The sequence below is a fragment of the Apodemus sylvaticus genome, chromosome 2 (genome assembly GCF_947179515.1).
Source record: "Apodemus sylvaticus chromosome 2, mApoSyl1.1, whole genome shotgun sequence".
Lineage (NCBI taxonomy): Eukaryota > Metazoa > Chordata > Mammalia > Rodentia > Muridae > Apodemus > Apodemus sylvaticus.
The window spans coordinates 53,543,929-53,570,921 of record NC_067473.1 but is presented as its reverse complement, the minus strand read 5'-3'; the positions used below and the strand labels follow the sequence as shown (position 1 = coordinate 53,570,921).

Sequence of the window (26,993 nt, the reverse complement as noted above, 5' to 3'; positions counted from 1 at the left end):
ATGGCGGGGGCTCGGGCGGCGCTGCTACCGCTGCTCCTGCACCTCGGGAGCCTGGCGCTGGCTGCGCGGGGTGAGTCGGGGCGTCCTGGGTGCGCCCCAACTTCTGACTCAGCCCCGCAGATCGTCGGACCGGGCCAGGCCACTTCTCCAGCTCAGCCTGGGCTGCGCGTGTCCCCGGCCGGCCTTGGTGCCCTCTCTCTGTCCTCCCCGTCGGTGGGCGAGCAGGGTGGGGGCAGGGTGGCCAGACGGGTTGCTGAACTGGGCCAGGTCCTTCTTCAGCGGTCCCTGCCAAAGAGTCCTGAGCAGCGGTGAAGCAGAGGCTGTCCTGGCATCTGGGTATCTGAAGTTAATTATTTGTATTGAGAAGGAGAGGGGGAAGGGGAGCGCTCTCTGTGGGAACTGACTTCGCCCTGTCAAGCTATAAGTCTTGGGGCTTGCAAGAATGGATGGTCTCTGCAGGAGCAGGGTAGGAAGAGGGTGAGGGGGAACCCGAAGACAATTTCTGGGGAGCAGCCAGGTTCATGCCATTTCCAGGACTTTCTGCAGATCTTTCAGGAAAAGGGGCTGAGCCTGTCTTCAGCTGGGGATCCCAGAGGGACACCCCGACTGACTCCTTGTTCCTTGCTTCTGCCACATGCAGAACCGCTGTAAACAGTGGGGTGGGGGGAGTGCCTGCTTAAGCAAAGTCGGAGGAGCTGGTTGGGTGCTGGGGCTTTAGGGGTAGGGCAGTTAGAGGGGGTCACGCTCACTCCGGTGAAGGGTTTCAGATACTGAGACCTGCCCATGAGCATCATCCTTGTGGATGGAAGTTGGGCAGAGAGACCACCATGTCAAGACAGTGCCAATTTCTGGGGTGCTGGTGGTGTGAAGGTAGGAGGGCTGGGACCTGTGTGTGGAGGGGAAGCTGTAGGGCTGTAAGGCGGGATGGGACACTGGGCAGTGCTGTGGTGACAGACGAAATCTTAACTTGCTGCTTGGCACCTTGTTCTGTGTGAGAGACAGCGGTGGGGGGCCGGAGGGGTGTAGGGGAAGGGGGTGGGGGGAGGGGGTAAGGCGTGGATTATGAAACAACTGAGGGAGACCAGAGACTAAGAGATACAGAAGAGTGGCACTGAACCCCAGATTTTTGTCTTGAGTAACAGAGTTGGGGTGGTATTCTTTGAGCCATGGAAATCAGCCTGGAATGTCCCCCCTCTTCATGGTGGCAGTATAAAGAAAGGAGTAGGTGACATCCCCCTGCCTAGCAGGCCTAGTGTCCCTGGGAAAAAGACTTTCAGCTACCCCAGCTTGTCCTGATTGAGTTGCCACTGTGAGAAAGAAAGGCCAGGTGTCTCCAATCCCTTTCTTGGTCACCACCTCTGGGGAGTCTTCCACTCCTGGGAAGCCCCCTTGACTCCACCTCCCTGACTTGGGAGTGGACGTAAGGTGAAGGGGAATGTAGGCCCAGCCCAGGCCCAAGCTCAGAGGCACAGGCTTCCTTCCTGGACATAATGTCACCGAGCACCAGGGACAGGCTGTCTTCACTGTGCCTGCGTCTACTGGAGGCCTTGCAGGCACAGCACAGCCTTCCAGAGCCCAGGGCATCCAATATGGGAGTTCCTGGCTTCTGCCACACGCCTGTGAACAGTGGGGTGGGGGAGGGACCTTTGCCCAAGGCAGTTCCTTTGCTGACAGGTATAGGTGAGTGGACATGCGTGTGTATACACACACCAGCTCATTCTTGCATGTCAACCCTGTGCTGTCTCTTGATCCTGGTATAACATGTCAGCCCTCTGAGCTATCTCTGACCCACAGTGGATGGGTGGTCCGCGCACCCCACCTGTATGACTAAAGATCCCCATAGTCACAGCAGGCTGCAGGGGGGCCTGGGGTGGGATACTGCTGTGTCCCCTTTGGGAAACTGGTGTGGACCCCTTCAGTGCTGTCAGGGCGTCTGCCTCCTGTCGTTTCTTCGTTGTCGTGGTCTTCTTCCTTGCTTCCTCTCCAGCATCTTCACAGCCCATGTCTCCTCCCCTGGAGCAGTAGATGGAAAGGATGGGGCACAGGATGACCCTTGTCCCCTGTATGGTTCTGGGGACAGAACCCAGGAGACCGTACCAGCCTCTGTCTGCCGGCCAAGCTGCGTTCTTGTGCCCTTCAGGTGGAGAGGTCTCCAGAGAGCAGCCTACGCTCGCTGGTGCCCTGGACCGGCAGCTGCAGGTGCCCTCCCACTCCTTGGTGCCTGGGGAGACCCACCAACAGCAGTGGTGCCCCCTGGAGGAGAGGCTGGGACGGCTGGAGGCAGAGGTGACTGACCTCAGAAAGCAGGTACTGTGGGGGCAGGGATGGGGTAGGATGGGCTTTGTATATTAGGAGGAGGAGGGGGGCTTGAGTTTGGAGGCTGTGAAGACACTAAAATAGAAGGGTTTGTTGTTGTTTGTTTTGTTTGAAGCAGGGTTTCTCTAATCATACTCCTGTCTGTCCTGGAACTTACTATGTAGACCAGGCTAGCCTTGAACTTACAGAGATCCCCCTACCCCTGTCCCCCAAGGACTGGAATTAAAGGCATTGCACCACAACGATCAACCTTTGTTGTTGTTCCCCCCCCCTTTTTTGGGTAAAGATTTATTTAGTATTATACACTGTATTATTTTATACATTGTAGCTGTCTTCAGACACACCAGAAGAGGGTATCAGATCTCATTCCAGATGGTTGTGAGTCACCAGGTGGTTGCTGGGATTTGAACTCAGGACCTCTGGAAGAGCAGTCAGTGCTCTTAACTGCTGAGCTATCTCTCCAGCCCTGTTGTTTTATTTTTAAGATTTATTTTTATTTTATGTGTATGTATGTATTTATTTTATTTTATGTATATATGCACAGCATGTGTGTGCCTGCTGCTTTCGAAGGCCAGAAGAGGGCACTGAGGCTCTTGGAACTGGAGTTACAGACTGTTCCCAGCCACCATGTGGGTGCTGGGGACCAAACCGGGTCGTCTGAAGAAGCGTTGATCTCATAACCCCTGAGCCATCTCCCTGGTCCTGGTTTTGTCAGATTGTTTGCTTATTGTTTTGATGATGCAGGTCCTCAGGCATGCTGGGCAAGGACTGTCCCACTCAGGTACATGTCCGCAGCCCTTAGAATTTTAGACTTTTGTTGTGAAAACACAGGGAGGTTCTCATCTGGCCTGGCCTTAATTTCTTTTAGAAGTGTGGAGCCTCCGGGCTTACACAGTCTTTCACGGGTTTGGTAAAGAGAACGGAATGCTGCCAAGCTTAAGACAAGAAAGATTATGGCCCAGTAATAAACGCCTCTAAAAGCCAGGCAGAGTGATGCATGCCTGTAGTACCAGCACCTGAAAGACTGAGGCAGGAGGATTGGCATGAGTTTAAGACCAGACTGAGCTTTACAAGTAACCCCCAGCCAGGGATCACTCCCCATCCGAATTACTCTGTAATTGTTGAGGCATGCAACAAGTTCTGAAATTCTGTGTTCAAGGAATAGTTTTTATCTTCCCTGAAACATGCTGATGGGATGGTACCCACCTCTGCTCAGGAATCTTCTCATCCTACCTCAGTTTCTCTGTCTCACAATCCATGAGAAAACTGTCCATGAAGGAAACTGAACTCAGCCTCCTACCTCCCGCTCTCGCTCTCCCCAGAACAGGGACCTGCAGGCCAGGGTGGTGCAGCTGGAGTCCTGTGAGTGCTGCTCCGTCTCCCCGCAGTGCTGGGGGCCAGGTCGCACCTGTCCTGAAGGAGCTCGTTGGGAGCCCGATGCCTGCACAGCCTGCGTGTGCCGTGACGGGACCACGCACTGTGGCCCCCAGCCCGACCTGCCCCACTGCCGCGGTCAGTACACTGCTATCCACCCATCCTGGCTATTTTGGAGGCCTGGAGGAGACACTGGGGTCTCAGGTGACATGGCTGTCTCCACCGCAGGCTGTAGCCACAATGGGAAGTCTTATGGTCACGGGGAGACCTTCTCCCCAGATGCCTGTACCACCTGCCGCTGTCTGGTGAGTGCTTGAGACCCACCTGGATATCCTACACCTGTTGGCTGTCACCTGTCATAGTCTATCTGCCCATTCTGCCCAGACTTTCATCTACGACCTTGGGATTCTAACAGGCTCTACTTTCCGGAGCTCAGTCTCCACAAACTTGTTGGGCCCCAAAGCTTCTTGGTGGGGTTGTACCAGAAAGAGGAATGCTTAAGAGACCTCAGTATTCAGGTTCAGAGGTGGGGAGGCGTGAGGCAGGAGTCCTTCTAACAAGGCCGGAAGAGACAGGATACTGCAGTTATCAGTTTGAATTCCCTTCTGCAGGCTGTGGGGCACTACTGAAGTCCAAAGGAGCCAAAGTGTGGCGTGCTTTAAAAAAGTGTTAGGGACATCTGTCTGGTGTGGAACAGATGCAGAGACCAGTGGGAAGGCTGTTCCAGCTCTTGTCTAGGGACAGGGCCAGAGAGGGCAGGGGGCTGCAGGTAGGGTCTCTTCGTAGTTCAATCCCATGGAATAAGGAGTCAGACTTGGGAGACTGGAAGGGCAGTGATGACGTCAGTGACTTGCAGAGAGCTGGGTGAGGGAAGGCAGTGGCTCTGTAGGAGGTTTCTGTTGGAGTCAGAGTCTCAGTATCTAGCACTGGCTGGCCTAGAACTTTCTGTAAAGGTAGACTGACTTCAAACTCACAGATGTTCTCCTGCCTCTGCCTCTGCCTCTGCCTCTGCCTCTGCCTCTGCCTCTGCCTCTGCCTCTGCCTCTGCCTCTGCCTCCTGAGTTCATTTCTTCTTAGTTAGGCTTTCCAAAATCTGAATTTCAAATAATGTGTGATTTTTTTTTTAATGTATTAAGTATACCCACATAATAATTGGGACTTTTTTTTGAGGCTGTTTCATGTTATTGAGAAATCCTGATCTTTCTGTCTCTGCCTTCCAAATGTTGGCATTCTAAGCGTGCACCACCACGTTTGATTTTTTATTTCTTGAGATAGGACCTCACACTATAGCCTGAAACTTACTGGGTAGCCCAAGCTGGACAGATAAGAGAATTAGGGTCTAGCCTCTGCCACTGTTAATGTTCCCATTGCTCTTCATTACCCCAGGCAGGCCTGGCCATGCCTCTGGGCATCCCAGTCTGGAGCTGGATAGATCTTTGAGGCCTGCAGAATACCCCAGACAGTGGGTGAGCTCAAGGGGGGGCTTGGTGTCTGCTCTGCAGGCAGGAGCTGTGCAGTGCCAGGGGCCTTCATGCGCTGAGCTCAACTGTCTGGAGAGCTTCACCCCACCTGGAGAATGTTGCCCCGTCTGCCGGCCAGGTGACCTCCCGTTCTTTCCCCTCAGCCTCAGTGGGGCCACACCTACTTGAGGCAATGCATTCCCCTGGGTTGTGTCCATCCATTGTGTGCTCTGGTGACCCCTTGTCATCCTTCCAGGTTGTGAGTACGAAGGGCAGCTTCACCAGGAGGGGACCAGCTTCTTGTCCAGTTCCAACCCATGCCTCCAGTGCTCCTGCCTGGTGAGTTGGTGCAGCCTCTGCCCACGCCTGCTTTCCTGGACCCTCTCTGACCCATCCTGCCGTGTCAGTCCCGGGTAGCCCTGCACGTGCCTTCTGAGCCTGGTGCCATTGACATTTCTCCCTCCGTCCCTACTGGATACCTGCCTGCCTTGAACCCACTGGAAGTCACACCCAGGGGTGTTAAGGCCATTGTCCATTGCAGAGGAGCCTGGTCCGATGTGTGCCTGTGAAGTGCCAGCCAAGCCCCTGCCTCAGTCCAGTCCTGAGGCCTGGACAGTGCTGCCCAACCTGCCAAGGTGAGAACCCATGGCCCTTTCCTTTATCTAGTAATTTAATGTGTGTGGGTACTTGCTTTGTTTACATTGCATGTGCACCATGTGCCGCCATGTGCCGCCAGGCCTGTGGCGTGGGTACTGAGGATCGAACTCATGTCCTCTGGAAGAAAGTCTGAAACACTGAGCTATCTTTCTGGTCCCCGTGACACTTTTTTTTTTTTTTTGTAGAGTTCTCAGCAGGCCGTCCCTATTTCTCAGTCCAGAGCTCTCCCTTCCAGATTGAAGTTTAATCAGTGGGCAAGCAATGCCAGTCCAGCACATTCTGGAGCTATAGTACCTGAGTTTGAAACTCCCCACTGTCTCTTAGTTCCATGACTCCACGTCATTGTGCCTTGGTTTCTCTATTTGTAGGGTGCATGTGATATACCTTCTGGTGTTGTATAATCAATGACTATCTTCTGCTCTGGGTGCGCAGACATAGAATCTCCCTCAGGGATTACCGCTAGATGGTGACCCTGAGTCACATCAGCACTATAAAGTTGTAGTTGCTCAGGCAGAAGCAGGAATCAGACAGGTGCTGAGGAGGAGGGGATCAAATCCTACAGAAGGAAGAGATTCCAGGGGGAGGAATCCTTGCTGCAGCGACCCTGGATACAGGACAGCTAGCGTGGGAGGGGAGAGATAAAGGAGATGGGAGTGTTTGGGAAGAGGATTGCGTGCTCGAAGGCTTGGGCTCAGCTGCGGGTGTATGTTAGTAGGGTCCTATCAGGACTGGCCAAGGCGAGGAAGGAGAGGTGAGGAGCAGCGGCCACAGGGGGGCAAGTGGGACGCTGAGGCAGAGCAGGCTGGGAGTGATGAGGAACTTTCCCTGCCTGGGGCACCGAGAGTCTCTGAGAGTCAGAGGTGGGCGCGTGAGAGGAGGGTGGAGAGGAAGGCAAGATGGGGCCTGTTCTCTGTCCCCAGCCCCAGGCTGCACAGAAGGTAACTCTCACAGGGACCATGGCCAAGAGTGGACCCCTCCTGGAGACCCCTGCCGCATCTGCCAGTGCCTGGTGAGTCCTGGGGCTGCCGTAGGACTGTCCCTTGCCCTGCTCTGCCACCAAGCCTGTTGGATTCTAGATTTCATTCCACGGGCCACACCCAAGGGCACGGAAAGGAGACAGAGATACAGTCAGCTGCATTGTGGGCCCTGTGAGCATGCAACCTGGTGGCCTTGCCCGTTTGCCTGCTCTGCTAAGCAGGCTGGTAACCTTGGCTTACGAAGCTCATGGATTCATGGAACCAATAGAGCAGGAGAGCTCCAGGGACCAAGGGCTACCGTTGGGCTATCCAAGCCAGTGACACTGGATCCCTTAAGATGTGGCCGGCCAGAACTGTTATGGGCTAGATGTGGTGGCAAATGCGTCTGGTCTCAGCATTTAAGAGACTGAGATAAAAAAAAAAATCATGAAATTAGGGCTAGCCTGGGCTACATAGTAAGACCCTATCTCAAAAAAAAAAAAGTATAAACTGGATGTGGTTTATACTGTCTGTGAGTCTAAAGTAGGAAGACTATAAATGTAAAGGCAGAAAAAACCAAAAAGAAAAAAAAATGTGAGGACAGCTTGGGTTATAAAAGTGAGACCTTGTCTCAACCATCTTCCCTTAAAACAAAACAAAAATGAACCAACAAAAATGAAGGGTCAGTAGGATAAGAAGGAATAAAAAACAGCTTATTAATATTCTAGGTTGATTGCATGTAGAAATAATATTTCACACGTGATAGGTAAATTTCAATGTTAAGTTTTAATTTTCTGTTTCCTTTTCTGCTTCAAAAGTTGACTTTGAAAAACCATTTACGCTGGGCAGTGGTGGCGCACGCCTGTAATCCCAGCACTCTGGGAGGCAGAGGCAGGTGGATTTCTGAGTTTGAGGCCAGCCTGGTCTACAGAGTGAGTTCCAGGACAGCCAGGACTACACAGAGAAACCCTGTCTCGAAAAAACCAAATCCAAACAAACAAACAAAAGAGAGAGAGAGAGAGAGAGAAAGAAAAGCCATTTTCAAGGCTCACGGGGCTTGTGTTGTCCTGCTCTTCAGCAGCCTGGCTGGAGGGCTGCCTCGGTGGGGTGGTGAGTGCAGATGGGAAGTAGGGCAGGATAAACGGATATTGGAAAGAGTTGTAAGTGCCCTGAGATAGACCTACTCTCAGCCCCTCAAGCCTACGAGCAGAGGACTACTATTGCCTTTTGTTTTCAGATAGGTAAACTGAGTCACAGATTGCTCAGTAACATGCCAGGCTGTACCTCTATGCTAATTTCCTGGGGCTTCTGTATCTAAGGCCTTGAAACAACATGAATATAGTCCACGGTTCTGGAAGCCAGAGGTTCAAGACCCAAGGGTGGGAGGTTTGGTTGGCTTGGAAGAAGGCCTGTGTCCTTCCTGGCTTCTGGCCTTTGTCAGCATTCTGTGGCTTCTATAGAGTCCATATTTATTTTTAATATTTATTTTTAAGTTTCATTTATAAAGATCTTTTTTTTTCGGCTTTTTGGATTTGGTTTTGTCGAGATAGGGTTTCTCTGTGTAGCCCTGGCTGTCCTGGAACTCACTCTGTAGACCAGGCTGGCCTCGAACTCAGAAATCCACCTGCCTCTGCCTCTCAGAGTGCTGGTATTACAGGCGTGCGCTGCCACCACCACCCGGCTATAAAGATCTTTTTTTAAGACATAACCTCACTATATAGACCAGACTGGCCTTGACCTCACAGAGCTCTGCCTGTCTCTGCCTCCCAAGCGCTGGGGTTAAAGTGGTGTGCCACTATAACTGGCCTCGACTTTCTTCTTTTTTGTAAATATATTTCTTAAATTTCTTAAATATATTTCTTACATTTAAAAAAAAAGATGTATTTATTTTGTGTATGTGAGGACAGTGTAGCTGTCTTCAGACACACCAGAAAAGGGCATCAGATCCCATTACAGATGTCTGTGAGCCACCATGTGGTTACTGGGAATTGAACTCAGGGCCTCTGGTAGAGCCATCAGTGCTCTTAACCACTGAGCCATCCCTCCAGTCCCTTTATTATTTTTTTTAATTATGTAAATATGTGTGTGTGTGAATGTGGACTTGTGCACGTGAGTGCATTCCCCACGGAGACCAGCCACAACCGGATCTCTGGAGCTAGAGCTCCAGGTGGCTGGGCTGCCCTCTTCCCCTGCAACAGCACTCTCCGCTGGGGAGCCATCCCTCTAGCATCCGAATCTAAGTTCGTCTTGTGACATTCTCCCTGTGAGTGTGTCTGAATCTGAGTCCCCTAACTCATGCTGGATTAGGGGGACAACCTACTCTAGTAATACCCCACTAACTAGCCAGGCAGTGTTGGCGCACACCTTTAATCCCAGCACTTGGGAGGCAGAGGCAGGCAGATTTCTGAGTTGGAGGCTAGCCTGGTCTACAGAGTGAGTTCCAGGGCAGCCAGGGCTACACAGAGAAACCCTGTCTTGAAAACAACACAATACAACACAAAACAAAACAAAAACCAAAAGAAAAAAAAACCCACTAACTAACCACATCTTAAAATCTGTTTTCAAAAGAGATCATGTTCTGGGGTCCCAGAGGCAGCCATTTCAGCCTCCAGATCTGGGGGGCTTCATTTCATTCATAAGAACACCCAGCGGGTACACGGCTGGGAGGCGAACGCCATTCTCTTTCTTGGTTGAACTCGAGGGTCTCTCTTCTGCCTACCCTTGCCAGGAGGGCCGCATTCAGTGCCGCCAGCGGGAGTGTGCCAGCCTGTGTCCATACCCTGCCAGGCCCCTTCCTGGCACCTGCTGCCCGGTGTGTGACGGTGAGTCAGGAGTGGGACAGAGTCTCTAGAGAGGCCAGAGAGCTGATGATGGCCGGTCGTGGTCCCTGACTGAGCACCTTCCTCCTGCAGGCTGTTTCCTAAATGGGCGAGAGCACAGCAGTGGGGAGCCCGTTAGTTCCCAGGACCCCTGCTCCAGCTGCCGCTGCACCGTGAGTATGGCTGCCTGGCTGGGAGGCGGGGAGGCGAGGGCCTGGCTTTGGGGCCTGCCTGCTTCCTGCTGACTGGGCCCTGTTGGCAGAATGGGAGTGTCCAGTGTGAGCCTCTGCCCTGCCCGCCTGCACCCTGCAGATATCCGGGCAGGATTCCTGGGCAGTGCTGCCCTGTCTGTGATGGTGAGTGGGGGTGGGGTCACCATTTCACCGTGCAGGGGGCAGGCACCAACTAGGGACAGGCTGTGCTCGCCTTGCACCTACACCCCTTCCCCATGGTTGAGTCCTTACCTCTCCTCTTGAGGCACACGCATCTGTGGTGGCCTAGGCGATCTTCCTCAAGATGGGGATTTATGCCTCGGAGTGGCATGATGCTTCCTGCTCAGCCACTAGTCCTGTCCCCAGTCCCCTGTCCTCCTGTCCAGGCTGTAAATACCAGGGACATGAATATCGGAGCCAGGAGACCTTCACCCTCCAAGAGAATGGCCGCTGCCTTCGGTGCGTCTGCCAGGTGAGTGAGCCCGCCTTCCGCCCAGCCCTGCATCAGTCCTTAAAGGCCTCTCACTTAGCCTTCTCCCTAGGTTGGTGAAGTATCCTGTGAAGACCAGGACTGCCCGGTCTCTCCCTGTGTCCGCTCTGCCTCCGGCCCCCAGCTCTGCTCCGGTGTGTATGTTGGGGCGCAACTGCTAAGGGCACTATTACCATGGAGTAGGGTTCAGGGGAGAGCTCCTCTCCAGAAAGGATGGCCTACTAGGCATTTTGGAGGTTGAGCAGAGTCTATGAACCAGGGCGTTCATCACTACCCCCACCCCCATCCCCGACCCCATCCCCTGACCCCATTCCCCACCACCCATCCCCCCAACCCCATCCCCCAACCCCCACCTCCCCACCCCTGCCCCGTGAGGATAAGGATGGATGAAGGTATTCAGGTTGCCATGGTGACAGGCCTCCTTGCTACAGCCTGTGTGCTCAATGGTGAGGAGTTTGCTGAGGGGATCCAGTGGGAGCCAGATGACCAGCCTTGTACTTCCTGTTCCTGCCAAGACGGAGTGCCAGTGTGCAGGGCTGTCTTTTGTTCCCCGGTACCTTGCCAACATCCTACCCAGCCACCCGGTGAGTGCCCAGCCAGACCTTATCTTGTCTTCTCTGGCTTCGACTGACCCACCCTGACCAGCCTGCCCCACGCAGGTGCCTGCTGCCCCAGCTGTGAGAGCTGCACCTACCACGGCCTAGTGTACGCTAACGGGCACAACTTCACAGACGTGGACAGCCCTTGCCACACCTGCTCCTGTGAGGTACGTTCCCGGGCTTACAGCTGTCCTGCAGAGCCCTCCTGGGCCCCCTCCCATAGCCTCTCCTCTGCTCCCAGGATGGGACTGTGAGGTGTTCGTTGATCAATTGTCCTTCCACAACCTGTGCCAAGCCCCAGAATGGACCAGGCCAGTGCTGCCCCAAGTGCCCAGGTATGCATTTAATGTGTCTGACTGGCCTTGGGGCCCAGACCCTGTTGTCACACAGCCCAGTGGGACCAACAGACATTTTCCAAAGCGATAGCTTTTGTAAGTGGTTTTGGTCCCACACAACTAAAAACTCTCTGGAACTCACAAGTGTTGGGTGGGAGGGAAATAAAGCTTTGTTATCCTTTTGTGTTAGTGGATACACATATCCTCTCCGATGAACTCACCAGCGTGCCCAAGTAATGCAGGTTCCTGCAGCGGGGATACGATGGGGCCTGCATAGACCCCATGGGCGTGGATATGTGTTGTAGGCACACCCGAGCGAGGGTGTGCGTGTGTGTGCATGCGTGCGTGCATGCATGTGTGCGTGTGTGTAAGCTTTTCTTCTTAGCACTCTCAGAGACTCACATTCATCCCCATCTGCAAATAAAGAGAAGGGACTCAACATTTCCACACCTGTGACAGCCATACACACAGCTACACACAGCTGCCTTTCCCTGGTTGGAGTCGACCTCCAGACTGGTGGCTTTGGATTCTGGGAGCCTCGGAGAACACCTCACACTCTCAGTCTCTGCTTGGGTTCCTGTCTCCACTGTCTCGCTGCCCAGACTGCATCTTGGAGGCACAGGTGTTTGTAGATGGGGACCGCTTCCCTCATCCTAGAGACCCCTGCCAGGAGTGCCTGTGTCAGGATGGCCGGGCTCACTGCCAGCTCCGGGCCTGCCCCAGCGCCCCCTGTGGTCACCCTCTGCCAGGCACCTGCTGCAGGAACGACTGCAAAGGTGAGGAGCCTGGGCTGGGGACGGGTGTACCTGGCATGGAGGACCCCCACCTGGAGACAGCGGGGGGCGCCCATAGCTGCCCTCTCCGCAGGCTGCGCCTTTGGCGGGAAAGAGTACCCCAACGGAGCAGACTTCCCACATCCCACTGATCCGTGTCGCCTGTGTCACTGTCTGGTGAGTGTGTGACCCCGAGGGAGGAAAGGGGAGCCGCATAAGGGGTGGGGGATATGTGATATGTAAGGGGTCGGGGCCACTTCCCACTAACCCCGACTTGGCTTCCTTGGTCTGGCTTTTCACAGAGCGGCAATGTACAGTGCCTGGTGCGACGCTGTCCACCACTGTCCTGTCCGCAGCCGGTCCTCACTCCGGGAGACTGCTGCCCGCAGTGCCCAGGTAGGCACCGCCCCCTTAGCCACCCCTCCCCTCGGCTCCTCTTGCCTCGCGCGTGTCATGCCGTGCTCTTTCCTCAGACGCCCCTGCTGACTGCCCACAGTCAGGGAATACGGTCCCCGTCCGCCACCAGGAGCACTTTTTCCAACCTGGAGACCCCTGCAGTCGCTGCCTCTGCCTGGACGGCTCTGTGTCCTGCCAGCGGCTGCCCTGCCCTCCTGCGCCCTGCGCCCACCCGCGCCGGGGCGCCTGTTGCCCCTCTTGTGATGGTACCTCCTCTGTGGCACCCTGGGTGGCAACTCCCCCTCATGTTGTCATCTGTTACTGGCCTCCCAGCCTTGATACCCTGCTCCCCACTTACAGATGGGCCTTCCCTGGGGTCCTCCTTCCTCTGTCTCTCCTACCTGGGTACTTTAGTAAGAACGTGAGGAACGAGGTCCACTTACACGGTCTGGCCACCAGCCCCCATGGTCTCTCAGTCACTCCCCTTCCACCTAGGCTGCCTGTATCAGGGGAAGGAGTTTGCCAGTGGGGAGCGCTTTCCATCCCCGAGTGTCGCGTGCCACGTGTGCCTCTGCTGGGAGGGCAGCGTCAAGTGCGAGCCCAGGGCTTGTGCCCCTGCACAGTGCCCCTTTCCCAGCAGGGAAGACTGCTGCCCTGCCTGTGACAGTGAGTGGGGGACGGGGGAAAACGTGACAATACACACTGTGACAGTGAGTGGGGGAAAACGTGACAATACACACTGTGATAGTGAGTGGGGGAAAACGTGACAATACACACTGCTGGGGCTAGGGAGCCGGGCCAGCCTCCCCTTCACTGTCCAAACATAGACCAAAATAGTAAACTTAGGTTTTACGGTAAGAGAAAAGGGGCGGTGGTGACACACACCTTTAATTATAGCTCTCAGAAGCCTGGACTACATAGAGACTTCCAGGACAGCCAGGGCTACACAGAGAAACTCTGTCTCAAAAAAAAAAAAAAAAAAAAAAAAAAAAGTCCTGCACTGATGTCTGAATTTCCCCGTCCTCAAATAATTTGGGTGTGTGAACTCAGGCAAATTACCGAATCCCATCAGGCCTAGTTTTTAATGCTTTAAAAAGCTCCCACTCCCCGTCACTCATGTTATCTTAGCCATCTTTAGTTTCTGAGACAGGGTCTCATGTAGCCCATGTTGGCCTCCGACTTGTGTCTAATGGAGTTTGCCACTTGTTCTGCTCCTCCTTCCTCAGGGTTACAGGCTTCCTTCCGTCAGCAACCCAACAACCCCAACGTATTTTAGCATCTCTGCCGAGTGTAAACTTATTTAAGTAGCGACTTTCCTCAAATAAATATGCTAATTTAATTTTTACTTCGGGCGGAGGTCAGAGGACCAGTGGCAGGAATCAGTTCTCTTGCCTACCACATGTTCCCGGGGATTGAACTCAGATTATCAGGCATGTTGGCAATGCCTTTACCCACTGAGCCATCTCATTAGCCCCCTGGATGGAGTAGATGGAAACAATTGGACTTGTTGGGAAGAGAAGGTTACCATTAAAGTGAATACAATTAAAATACAATACCACTAAATTCTACCTGGGTGTGGTAGCCCGTGCCTGCAGTTCTAGGACTGAGGCAGCCTAGACAGCAAGATCAAGAGTTCAAGGCCAGCCTCACTGATACGGGATTCTGCTTCAAAGAAAAATCTAGGGGCCTGGGGAGATGGCTCAGTGGTTAAGAGCACTGACTGCTCTTCCAGAGGTCTTGAGTTCAATTCCCAGTAACCACGTGGTGGCTCACAACCATCTCTAATGAAACCTTCTGGTGTGTCTAAAGACAGCTACAGTGTACTTATGTATAATAATAAATCTTTTTTTAAAAAAAGAAAAAAAGAAAGAAAAATCTAGGGGACTGGAGAGATGACTTAGTGATTAATAGCACTGACTGCTGCTCTTCCAGAGGACCCAGGTTCAATTCCCAACACCCACACAGTAGCTCACAGCTGTCTGTAACTCCAGTATCTGACACCCTCACACATGCAGGCAAAACACCAATGCACATAAAATAAAAATATGAATAAACTTAAAGAAATCTATCTAATATATTTCTGTATGTGTGTTAGACTTCAGACTCTTTAATTTTGTGTGTATGAGTGTGCTTTATGTGTATGGGTGTGTAAAAATCCAAACACTATCCTTCTTCTTCTTTTATTTGAGATAAGGCCTCTTACTAAACCTGGAGCTAAGCTAGTAGCCAGCAAGGCCCTGTGACCTTCTGGTCTCTGTTTCCACTAAGCTGGGGCTGTAGCTGTGTGGATGGCCCTGTCTGGCTTTTTACTTGGCTACTGGGAGCTGAACTCAGGTCCTAGTGCTTACTGCAAATATATTCTTAGCCACTGAGCCACCTCTTGTTACGGCCCGTCCACTGTGTAGCTAAGGCTGGCCTTGAACTCCTGATCATCCTCTCTCCATTTTGCAAGTAGCATGTGCTACTATACTCTGTTCACCTGGTTGGGTTTTATTTTGTTGTTGTTTTTTTGTTGTTATTGTTTGTTTTTAGATTTACTCTTTTAGTTTGTGTATATGAGTGTTTTGGTAGTGTGTATGTCTGTGTGGCATGTGTGGTGTCTGATGCCCTCAGAAGTCAGAATTGAGTATCAGATTCCCTTGAACTGGAGTCACAGATGATCCTAAGCCACCACATAGGTCCTGGGAATTGAACTCTGTGTCACCTGCAAGAAGAACAAGTGCTTTTAACTCCTGAGACACTTTTTAAAAGGGGGGATATAGGCCGTGCCATAGGGGAGTGCAGGTCAGACCATTCCCTCCTTAATCAACCTGGGTTTGACAGAGTATTGGGAACAGGCTACCTCTGAGCTGACACCACTGGATCCCTAACTCTAGTTCGGGAGAATTGGTGCCTTCTAGCAATGGTTCACTGAGCATTTAACCCCGTGGGCAGAGCCTTGTGGGTTTTCTCTATAGATGGAATTCTTGCAGGGTAGAGGGAGAAAAGCCTGCCCTTTGGCCTGGATCCAGCCCACCCCCAGACCAAGCTTAAGGAGTGACTGCTTTCCCCTCACCCCTTTCTGCCCTCCTCTTCCGTTCCTCCTGATAGGCTGTGAGTATCTGGGGGTATCCTATCTGAGCAACCAGGAGTTCCCAGACCCCCGCGAAGCCTGCAACCTGTGCACCTGCCTTGAAGGCTTTGTGACGTGCACCCGCCGGCCCTGCGAGCCTCCAGCCTGCAGCCACCCACTCACCGTACCCGAGCACTGCTGTCCAACCTGCCAGGGTAGGAGGGCACCCCTCAGCCCCTCGCCCCCTCACCCCCTCGCTCCTGCCAGGGCTCCTGGGTAGCTAGCTAGACACCAGTGGGCAGGAAGATTGTGTACCATGGAAGCCCATCAACTCAACCCTGAGATACTCTCTCTCTCTCTCTCTCTCTCTCTCTCTCTCTCTCTCTCTCCCCCTCTCTCCCTCTCTCCCTCTCTCTCTCTCTTATACCCACCCGCAGAATTCCCACATGCCTGTTCTGCCCTCTTCTCTGTCCCTGTTGTCACCTTGCCCATGGGTCTTTTGTGTAAACTTTCTTACTCTTAAACTGTCTTGCTGCCTTCTTAAAATGTCACCCCCTGAAAACTGTCCAGTGGCTCCCATTACCCTTGAGTCACCAACCAGGAGGGCGGCTTCTCCTGCCCCACCCCATCTGGCCACACAGCCTGTGCCTCCTCTCCATGAAGGCAGGACATGCCGCTTGCCTCTCACCCCCATTTCCTGTCCACTGTCTTCCAGGCTCTCCCTACAAGCAGATCACGGCAGAATCCCGGATGATATCCCCGCTCCCGCTCCTCCCCTTCCCATCTCCTCTGACATACTATCTCTAGCTAAACTGTGTGTGTGTGTGTGTGTGTGTGTGTGTGTTCATGCAAGTGACAGGGGAGGGCTCTGGTGACAGTGGCCCTACCATTTCATTCTCCATTTTGCCAGGATGCCTGTACCACGGGATCACCGCTGCCCTTGGAGAGACCCTTCCTGACCCTCTTGACCCCACTTGCTCCCTCTGCACCTGTGAGGTGAGCTGATCTCTGGGGTCTCAGCATCTTCCCATCCTTTATCTTCCTTTCTGGCCTGGAAAGAGTCGTCTGCACCTAGGTTGCAATGAGCATATTTTGCTCATGACATCTTGAGCAAAGGTTGGGGTCAGGTGTCTCTGGCCAGGGGAGAGGGGAGAGGGCTGAATAAAACTCAGTAGGGTGCCTTCCACGCTGGTAGCCCAGCCTGACTTGAAGGGGCTGTAACTCTGAGTAACAGTGTGATCTCTCCCCTAGGAAGGCTCTATGCGATGTCAAAAGAAGCCATGCCCTCCGGCTCCCTGCACACACCCTTCTCCAGGCCCCTGCCTCTGCCCCGTTTGTCGCAGTGAGCATGGTTCACCACTACCTTCTGTGTGCCTGACACCTGTGCTCTAACCCCGTCTCCTTCTGCCAGGTGTGAGGTGGGGCCGGGTGGTACAGACCCCCTTCCCACAGGAAGTGTGTCTCCCATAGGCTGCCTCTCTCAGGGCCGGGAGCACGAGGATGGGGAAGAGTTTGAGGGACCGGAGGGCAGCTGTGAGCGCTGCCGCTGTCAGGTATGTAGAAGCCAGGCTGGGTAAGGGTGGCCCATGCTTCTGGGTCTGAGTCTCCATGGCAAACCTGACCCTGCATCTCCTGCCTGCAGGCTGGCCAGGTCAGCTGTAAGAGGCTTCAGTGCCCGCCTCTGCCCTGCTTGCTTCAGGTCACAGAACCAGGGACCTGTTGTCCTCGATGCACAGGTATACGCAACCCTGTACTCACAGGGAAGTCCCTGGCTCTATAACCTCCTTCTGACTCTCTTGCATCAGTTCTTGGCTGTCCCTGAGTGGGTAGGCTAAATTCCTCTCTGTGCTGTCTCTCCCCATTTCCCAGTCATAATAATCATCGTTAGTAACATTTATTGAACATTTATTAAGCACTGTATATACAGTGTACTAGATCCTGAGCTAAGCACTACACACACACACACACACACACACACACACACACACGCATACCTCATAGAGCACAGCTATTTTACCTATAAATACTATTCTTGATCCCATTTTTTATTACATCTATTCACTTATTTGGGGGGGCACATCACAGCCTGCATGTAGAGATCAGAGGACAACTTATGGGAGTCCATTACCTTCCTTCGCCACATGGGTCCCAGGGATTCAACTCAGGTGGTCCAGCTTGGTGTCCATGACTAAGGCAGCTAGCTCACTGGTCCCCTTCTTTCCGTTTTTTTTTTTTTTAATTGATATATTTTTATTTACATTTCAAATGATTTCCCCTTTTCTGGGTCCTTTTTTCCATTTTTTAAGGATGAGAAAAAGGAGATGACAGAGGTGGCATAATTTGCCTGGTCGCTCAGATAGCAGCGATCAGGGCCAAGGTGTATGTTCTGGCCAGTGGCTGGAGAGCCCCAGCCTGTCTTGGCCAGCCTGCCGCCTCTCACCCCACCCTGGGTAGTTAATCCAGAACTGGCTCAGATCTCAAATATAATTCCCATTAAATACAGAGAGGACTGAGGCTTGGAGAGATAACTGGGGCACATGGGGAGTGACAGGACAATTCATTCACTCGGTGTGCACCTACTGCATACCTACTGCATACCAGTGTGGTGTGGTGGGTTCTCATAGCGGTGCCTGCTGTCTGCAGCCTTGATCAAAAGCAAGTGGCTCCTTACACCTCCACAGACATGAGTTCTGCCCTGGCCCATATCCATACCCCATCCCTGCAGAGGGCGCCCCTCCTGGTGCCCCCATGCCATGCTGACCACAGGTGGGGTTGGGGGTGCAGAAGTTCAGATCTCAGACTCAAAGCTTACACCTGCCTGCCTGGGATACAGGCTGCCTGGCTCGTGGGGAGGAGCATCCTGAAGGGAGTAGCTGGGTGCCGGCGGACAGTCCCTGCTCCTCCTGCATGTGTCACCAGGGCATCGTCACTTGTGCTCAAGTCCAGTGTGTCAGCACCTGTGTCTGGCCCCAGCAGGGGCCCAGTGACTGCTGTCCTCCATGCTCTGGTACTAGGAACCGGGGGTGGGGGTGGGGTGGGAAGCGCTGGGTGGAAGGGAGGGTGGGAAGCCCTGGGGGGGGGGCGAGCAGCCACACCTCCCTGCTTTACGCTGAGCTGGGTGGCTGGGGTGGGTGTGAGGGGGCTCAGGAGAAGTGGCCTTCATCCTTGCACACGCTTCAGCCCCAGGGTGGGGAGCAGGAGCTGGAGGGTGGAGGAGCCCGCCACGCCCAGCCTGAGGGCTCCCTGCTCCGGTCTGTTCTTGTCTTACCTCTAGGCTGTGAGCATGAGGGCAGGAAGTATGAGCCTGGGGAGAGCTTCCAGCCTGGGGCAGACCCGTGTGAAGTGTGCGTCTGCGAGGTAGGAGAGGGCAGGATGTGGGGGCTGGAAGTTTGGGGTTCCAAACTCCATGGAGCAAGACCATGGGGATCAGAATGTGTCTCTGGGCCCAGGACTGTGGCCGACCTTGGTCAGTGGGAGCAGGCCTGGATTTAGACATGGACCCCTGGCTGGGCTTCGGGATGGTGGTGTTCAGGGGTAATGAGGACCCATATGGAAAGTGTGTACCTTCTACTTTAAATGTCACGATGAGGGCTGGTGGTGCGTAGTTCAGTTGACAACGTGGTTGCCTAGTATGCACAAACCCTGAGATCAATCGTCAGGACCACATACACAACGTATGGAGCATATGTGTATAATCCTAGCACTGGGGAGGTAGAGGCTGAAGGACCAGGAATTCAAGGCCAGCCTTGGCTACACATCAAGTTTGAGGCCAGCCTGGACTACATGAGACCTATCATCAAAACCAAAAGTAGTGGTGCATGGTGTTATAAGTTAGGCAGTGAAGTGGGGGGATGGGATGAAGAATGCCAAAGGGTTAAAGGTCACATGACAGTTCAGACTCCAGTAACTTTGCAAACGTAAAGCTCATCATCTCCGGATTAAGAGCAAGCTGCTGTGCCCACAGCACCCATAGACACGGGTGCAGCAGACAGGGGGCCCTGGTGCCTGGGGGCAGCTGGGGATCCACGACTTGGACTCAGCTCTGCTCTCTCTTCTTGCAGCTGAAGCGTGAGGGGCCTCCCAGCCTTCACTGTCGCCGGCGGCAGTGCCCCAGTCTGGTGGGCTGCCCACCAAGCCAGCTTCTTCCGCCTGACCCTCAGCACTGCTGCCCCTCCTGTGCCCGTGAGTCCTAGCCTAGGCTATGGGGTAAACTAGGAGGGCGGGGCTGCCCCCCCCCCCCCCCCCCGGAGAAATGCTACAAGAGTCCGCCAGCTCTCCTCCTACAGCCTCTCCTGACCCGAACAGACACTTCTGGAAGCCCTTGCCTAAGTTGGCAAAACTTGTTCCACTCCAAAGGGAGAGCAGCTGGGGTTGGGGAAGCCTCTGGGCTGTGGAACATCCTGGCTGGTAGGTGGCACTGCAGGGTAGCGATTATCTTCTGGCTCTTTGGGAGCTGAGGCAAAGGGACATGGAGGGGATAGGGAGAGCCCTTCTGTCTCTTTTCTTCGTGTAAGAATTTATAAAGATGCTGGGCGGGCTGTGGTGGCAAATGCCTTTAATCCCAGCACTCAGGAGGCAGAAGCAGGTGGATCTCTGAGTTCGAGGCTAGCCTGGACTACACAGAGAAACCTTGTCTCAAAAAAAAAAATTATGAAAATTTGTGGGAGTAACGAGAATTGTGTTTTTATTATAAATAAGGTAAAATAGCGCAGCTGTTTCCTAGGTTTAAGACTGGGAGTTTACTCAACCCAGCCGCCCCTCTTCATTGCTGCATTTCACTGATGTCACGAAGTCATCTTAGATGTGGTGGCGTGGTTTGACTTGCACACTCACGTCTTCCTGCAGACAGGCAGGGTTCTCTGCTGGGGACCGCCCACCCTTCTGCACGCTTACACTTCTTATACTTGTAACTGTAAAGACATGCAGCTCGGTGGTAACATCCAGTGTCACCTGAGCCATGCTTTATTACGTACGGCTCAGGAGTCGTCAATACATTCGTAATGTAGAACCATCACGGCCTTCCGTCGGGGAAGATCTAGCCTTATAGCACTTGCCAGGATGAACCGCAAGGGGTGAGAGGAAGCCTCCTTTATTAAGCACCTACTGCATACCGCACACTACTTGGTGTGTCTAATAAGCTTCATCTCATCTCATGTTTACAGTGATCCAGGCAGGTGACATATTTTTATTCCCTGTCACACATGAAAACAACGGGACTCTGAGAAGTAAAATTAATTTGTCCCTCGGTTGGTGGAACCATGACTGGAACCTGGGCGGCCCCATTACTTTCCCCTTTGGGAGATTGTGTGAAGGGAAGGGACAAGAACAGGTCAGGCAGCGTGGCGTGCTCCATGTTCCTCCCTTCGTTGCAGAACCAAGTTCTCCCAAGAGGCTAAAGGTGCTTCAGCAGCGCTTACACTAGAATTGGGCTCGTAGCGGACAGACATCTTTCCTGTGTGGATTATCATGGCCCCAGTGCAAGGAAGACATGCAGATTCACGGATCACTCACATTGAACTAGCCTTCAAAAAAATGTTCCAAACTTTTCGAGTTCTGGGGATGCTTGTCTGTCTGAGACAGAGAATTCTGAGGACAGAGCTGGGACTGCCGTTGCTGTCCCCTCACCTGCTCGCCACACATTGGGTTCTTGCTTTCACAGAGGCACTGAGTAACTGCACAGAGGACCTGGTGGGGTCCGAGCTGGTGCCGCCGGACCCCTGCTACACCTGCCAGTGTCAGGTGAGTCCTCCTGCTGTGGAGACCCTCAGAGTCCTCCACCCCCTTCTGCTGTGAGCTGAGGCTGAGCCCCTTCCCCCAAGCAGCTCCCGAGCTCCTGCCCACTCTGACATTTGTCCTGAGTGTCATCTCCTGCCTACACCCTACTCCCAACTCTGTTCCCACAACCCCACACGATCTCCTGCTTTCCCCGTGTTGTGTTCACATGGTCGCAATAGGATCTGACATGGCTCTGTACCCACCGGCCCTGTCCTGAGCTCAACTGTCCCCTGTGGGAGCGCCACACAGCCCCTGGCAGCTGCTGCCCCGTGTGTAAAGGTAAGTGGCCAGACTTGGTCTCCCCATCAGAGAGGAGCCCGGGACGGAGGAAGGAAGGGGTGGCATTTGTGGGTGCCCCGAGGTCTGCAGTTAGAAGGTTCCTGCCCAGCTTTTGTGGAAATGGAGGGGCTATCCACATGGGTGGAGAGAACACCCATGGGGCAGAGGGAACAGAGGCCAAACCCTGCGTTCTCAAGCCTGAGGATTTTTCAGGGGCCTTGAGGACCCCAGGCTCTCTGGACGGTGCACTTTACGGGAGTCAGCCCAGTGGAGGGTTCCGAGGACTGACTGGCATCCTGGGTCTCTAGGACTCCGTAAGCAAACAGTCTGATGCAAGGCCTAATACCCAACAGACCTCCCAGGCTTTCTGGATGCTTATTGAATAAATTAGCACCCTCGGGTGCTAGTGGGAGGAGACAGTGAGTTCCAAGAGGGGAGAGTTCCTCCTCTACAGACAGCGTGATGGAGGCTCTTGGGAGGAGAGTTGGGTGTGGAGAGCCGGAAGCAGCACTGTTTTTTTTTTTAAGATTTATTTATTTTATGTATGAGTACACTGTCACTGTCTTCAGACACACCAGAAGAGGGCATCAGATCCATTTACAGATGGTTGTGAGCCACCATGTGGTTTCTGGGAATAAAACTCAGGACCTTCAGAAGAGCAGTCAGTGCTCTTAACCACTGAGCCATCTCTCCAGCCCTGGAAGCAGCACTTGCATTACCTGCTGCTATCATGCAACCTGGGGACAGGTGGGTCGGGAAAGAGAGGCGGCATAACACCCACCAGCAAGTGGGGGCCGCGTGAGTAGCACCTGCGCTGTGCTGGGCACGGAGGTGAGGCCCGGGCTTCACGGCCACCTGCGCTGTTGGGTGTCCTTGTTGTTGCTGGGGTCCTGCCGACTCCCCACCTATCACTCTTCAGGAGAAATGGATGTCCATCCAGGAACACTGGTTTGAGTAGGGCACTGAACCTGTCTCGTTTCTCCTCAGACCCTACCCCATCATGCCCTCATGAGGGTCGCTGGGTGGCCTCTGGAAAACAGTGGACAGTGGATGCCTGCACCAGCTGCTCCTGTGTGGCTGGTACTGTGCACTGCCAGAGTCAGCGCTGTAGGAAGCTCGAATGTGGCCGGGTGAGTGCCTTGGTTCAAGGTGGTAGGGCCAGGGCACACGGGGCACTGCCATCCCAGAGCGATGAGAGGGGCCTTGAATTTCTGTTGATGGCTGTGAACTATTAGTGCAGGCAGGGCTGGTGCTATTCCTGGAGTGACCACCAGGGGGTGAACCACCAGGTTCAAGGGATCAGACAGACTGAGGGAGGGCTGAGACTTGCCATTGGGGTGTCCTGTGACTGACTACATTTGGGTCTGAGCCCAGGATGAGGTCCCTGCCCTGAGTCCTGGCAGCTGCTGTCCCCGCTGTTTGCCCCGCCCGGCTTCCTGCATGGCCTTCGGAGACCCTCATTACCGCACCTTCGATGGCCGCCTGCTGCATTTCCAGGGCAGCTGCAGCTACGTGCTGGCCAAGGACTGCCACAGCGAGGACTTCAGGTAGGAACCCCTTTCCCTTCTCCCTGACACTTTAACCTAGCACCTCTGACCTCTGGCACCCGGGCCCTTCCTCCTCGTAGTGTGCACGTGACTAATGATGACCGGGGCCGGAGGGGTGTGGCCTGGACCCAAGAGGTAGCAGTGCTGTTGGGAACCCTGGCTGTGAGGCTGCTGCAGGGCAGGACAGTCATGGTGAGCCGAGGACCCAGGGAAGGTCAGCGCTAGGCAGTTCACCTGCGTGACCCGACACGGGCCCTTCCGTCCCCTCCGCCTTTTCCAGGTGGACCAGCACACAGTGACCTTGCCCTTCCTCCGGGAGCCACTGCTGTATATTGAACTTCGTGGTCACACTGTGATCCTGCATGCCCAGCCTGGGCTCCAGGTGTGGACAGAGGGCAAAGCAGGGTGGTCCTGGAGCCTCAGCACTGCTAACTAACGCTTCTGTAACTTCCAAGGCTGTTCTCCCTGGGGGGAGGAGGAGTCAGGAGGGTGTAGCTGCATCCTTAAAAGGACTCGGCAGCAGAGACCTCCGTGCTCAGGCTCAGTCATCCATATACTGAGATTCGGGGCCATCGGTCTCGGTGGGGATCAGGAGGCAGTCAAAGTGTTCTGGGCGGTCTCTGAGGACTCTCCCATCTCCCATGTGGAAAAGTGACTTGATCTCTTGCCTGCAGCCCGAGCCATAACTTACAAACCCAAGCTGTGAGCACCTGATCCAAACTCTAATGGCGTTGTGCCTTCCTTAAGGCCCCAAGACAGTGATTCTCTGGTAGAGGGTTTTTGTTCTACCTGGAGCCCAGTTGAAAGATGCCCAGGAGCAGTGGGCAGCTCTCCCCGCCATCAGCGTTTGGTCAGGCTGTGTAGCAGTGTATACAGGCTAGGGAATGGGGGAGCAGTGCAGCTGTCCATCCCACACCAAGGGACTATCAAATTAGCACATGTGTCCCTTGGGGTCTCCGTCCTTCCCCCTCCCTATCCCAAGCCTCTCTGCACAGGTGCTGTGGGATGGGCAATCCCAGGTGGAGGTGAGAGTTCCCAGCTCCTACCGGGGCCAGACTTGCGGTCTCTGTGGAAACTTCAATGGCTTTGCCCAGGATGATCTGCAGGGTCCGGATGGGAGGCTCCTGCCCACAGAGGCTGCATTTGGGAACAGCTGGAAGGTGAGGAGCTTGGGAGTGGGGAGTTGCAACAGACCAGAGGAAGTGGGTGCAGGTCAGACTTCTGCATGGTCGGTCATGGAAGCTGGAGGGCTTAAAGCCTGCCTTGATTAGTGGAAGAGGCAGATGGCCCGCTGGACACCATGTCACCTGAATCCCTAGAGCGTACTCTGTCACTCAATGGCTGTGGGACCTTGAACAAGTCATTTACCTAGTCTAGCCTTAGATTATTTGTCAAAAGAAGACAAGATAAATATAGATGGTGCTTTTCTTTGCTGTCCTATTGGTTTGGGTTTTAATACAGAGCCTTGCTAGGTAGCCCATACTGGGCCCCAGCCTGATACCCTCTTATCCCAGCTTCTGGAGAACCAGGATCACAACCCAACGGGCACTTTTGCTTCCTTCTGTTTTGTTTTGAGACAGGTTCTCACATAACCCAGACCGTCGTTGAGCTTTCCACGTAGCCAAGAATAGCACTGAGCAGCTAGTCCTGCCTGTCTCCGAGTGCTGAGATAACAGGAATGCACCACCATTTCCAGTGTTTCATGCCTTGCAGAGTATCAGACAGAGTCGGGGCTTTGTGCTATAGACAAGCAGTCTTCCAACTGTGCTGTATCCACAGCCCAGCGTGTGCTGTTCTTGAAGGGACAGCTTTGATTCTTTTGCTTTTTCTTTTTTGACACAAAGTCTCTCCATGTTGTCTAGATATATGTATCTAGATATATATCCTAGGATCAATCTGCCACAGGCTTCTATTGCTGGGATCATAGGTGTGTACCAGCATGCCTTGCCCTTAAAATTAGCCTATATTCTTATGCATAATAGTTTATTTCATTTTGATATTTTCTTTTTTTTAAAAAGATTTATTTATTTATTTAATGTATATGAGTACAGTGTACAGATGGTTGTGAGCCATCATGTGCTTGCTGGGAATTGAACTCAGGACCTCTGCTCACTTTGGCCCTAAGATTTATTTATTCTTATATGTAAGTACACCTGTAGCTGTCTTCAGACACACCAGAAGAGGGCATCAGATCCCACTGTAGGTGGTTGTGAGCCACCATGTGGTTGCTGGGATTTGAACTCAGGACCTTCGGGAGAGCAGTCAGTGCTCTTAACTGCTAAGCCATCTCTCCACCCCTAATTTTGACATTTTCATACATGTGTAAAATGTACTTTAACTACCTCCCCGTACCTTCTCCTGGTCTCCCTGTTAATCCTCTTCCTCTTCTGAGCTGTCCCGCACCTCTACTTTCTGTAGTGGGGTGTAGCGGAGAGTTTGTTTACAGGAGCATGACACGTCCTGATCGATTTTGCCAGCCGCGTTTTCACATCATGGTTACTCTTTCCATGTAGGTCCCCAAGGGGCTGGGGCCTGGCCGGCCGTGTTCTGCAGGCCGAGAGGTGGACCCGTGCCGGGGAGCGGGCTACCGTGCCAGGCGTGAGGCCAATGCCCGGTGCGGGATCCTGAAGACTTCCCCGTTCAGTCATTGCCATGCTGTGGTGCCACCAGAGCCCTTCTTTGCTGCCTGTGTGTACGACTTGTGTGCTTGTGGGCCAGGCACCTCAGCTGACACCTGTCTGTGTGATGCCCTTGAAGCCTACGCTAGCCACTGTCGCCAGGCGGGGGTGACTCCTGACTGGAGGGGTCCCACCCTCTGTGGTAAGGGGGTGATACCAGCTTGCATTGCTGGAAGGGCATACAGAAAGGAGGGGCAGCCCAGTAGACTCAAGTCTGGACAGAGAGGGCACAGGTAGCCTGTAAAGTGTGGTGTGACAGCTAGAGGGGCTCTGAGGGACCTCTGTGACATTGCTTTCTTCTCTGCCTGCAGTGGTGGGCTGCCCCGTGGACCGTGGCTTTGTGTTTGATGAGTGTGGACCACCTTGTCCCCGTACCTGTTTCAACCGGCACATACCCCTAGGGGAGCTGGCAGCCCACTGTGTGAGGCCCTGTGTTCCAGGCTGCCAGTGTCCTGCAGGCCTGGTGGAACATGAAGGCCACTGCATCTTTCCTGAGGCCTGCCCACCAGTCCTGCTTACTGGAGACTAGACAGCTCACATCCTGTCTGTTCCCAGTCAGGAGTAGCCCCTGGTTCCACCCCAAGTTAAGAATACCCATATCCTGGGCTTGTCTGGCCAGAAGTCACCCCTTGGTGAGCAGCAGTGGAGACTGTCTCGCTCAAGCAATGGGATCTTAGGCCTGTTCTCCGGACATCCACAGTGTCAAAACAAAAGAATAAACTCTACACTTGCCCATGGTTTTCTTGTGTGTGTACTTCTTCCTGGCACTTGTGTTGGACGCTGGGCTGCTGGGCTGTGGGGCCAAGTGGTCAGAGTCCTTAACCCAAACTCATGTCTGTATCCCTGGGCTGCCCCAGCTGGCCACTTCCTGGTGCTGTCTCAGAAACTTTGAAATGGAAAGCTTGCCCCAGGTGCCTTGGTCTCTGCCCTGTGCTCAGTCTCTGTGGTAGGCATGGCCTGTGACTCTTTCTTTTTTTCCTCTTTCTTTCTTTCTTTCTTTCTTTCTTTCTTTCTTTCTTTCTTTCTTTCTTTCTTTCTTTCTTTCTTTCTTTTCTTTCTTTCTTTCTTTCTTTCTTTCTTTCTTTCCTTCTTTCCTTCCTTCCTTCCTTCCTTCCTCCCTTCCTTCCTTTTTTTTCTTTCCTTTCTTTTTGGTTTTCCAAGACAGGGTTTCTCTGTGTAGCTCAGGCTGTACTGGAACTCACTCTGTAGACCAGGTTGGCCTTGAACTCAGAAATCTGCCTGCCTCTCCCTCCCAAATGCTGGGATTAAAGATGT

At 53.5% G+C, this 26,993-nt stretch overlaps 1 protein-coding gene across 1 annotated transcript; it reads left to right on the top strand.

The window, feature by feature from the left end:
* On the top strand, positions 1–26,446 carry Kcp (kielin cysteine rich BMP regulator). The gene is made up of 38 exons (XM_052173346.1): positions 1–70; positions 2,141–2,307; positions 3,639–3,828; positions 3,919–3,995; positions 5,193–5,289; positions 5,407–5,489; positions 5,692–5,785; positions 6,728–6,816; positions 9,492–9,585; positions 9,676–9,755; positions 9,845–9,938; positions 10,181–10,266; positions 10,337–10,418; positions 10,716–10,868; positions 10,944–11,050; positions 11,125–11,218; positions 11,821–11,994; positions 12,086–12,168; positions 12,294–12,387; positions 12,465–12,653; positions 12,883–13,053; positions 15,478–15,654; positions 16,350–16,435; positions 16,691–16,781; positions 16,910–16,992; positions 17,082–17,175; positions 18,273–18,446; positions 18,714–18,796; positions 19,501–19,621; positions 21,099–21,178; positions 21,394–21,493; positions 22,481–22,623; positions 22,868–23,040; positions 23,121–23,232; positions 23,321–23,422; positions 24,036–24,200; positions 25,554–25,860; positions 26,030–26,446. Exons 1-38 carry the CDS (start codon positions 1–3, stop codon positions 26,245–26,247), a joined length of 4,677 nt encoding a protein of 1,558 aa, XP_052029306.1. The 3' UTR covers positions 26,248–26,446.
* Positions 26,447–26,993: the final 547 nt, after the last annotated feature.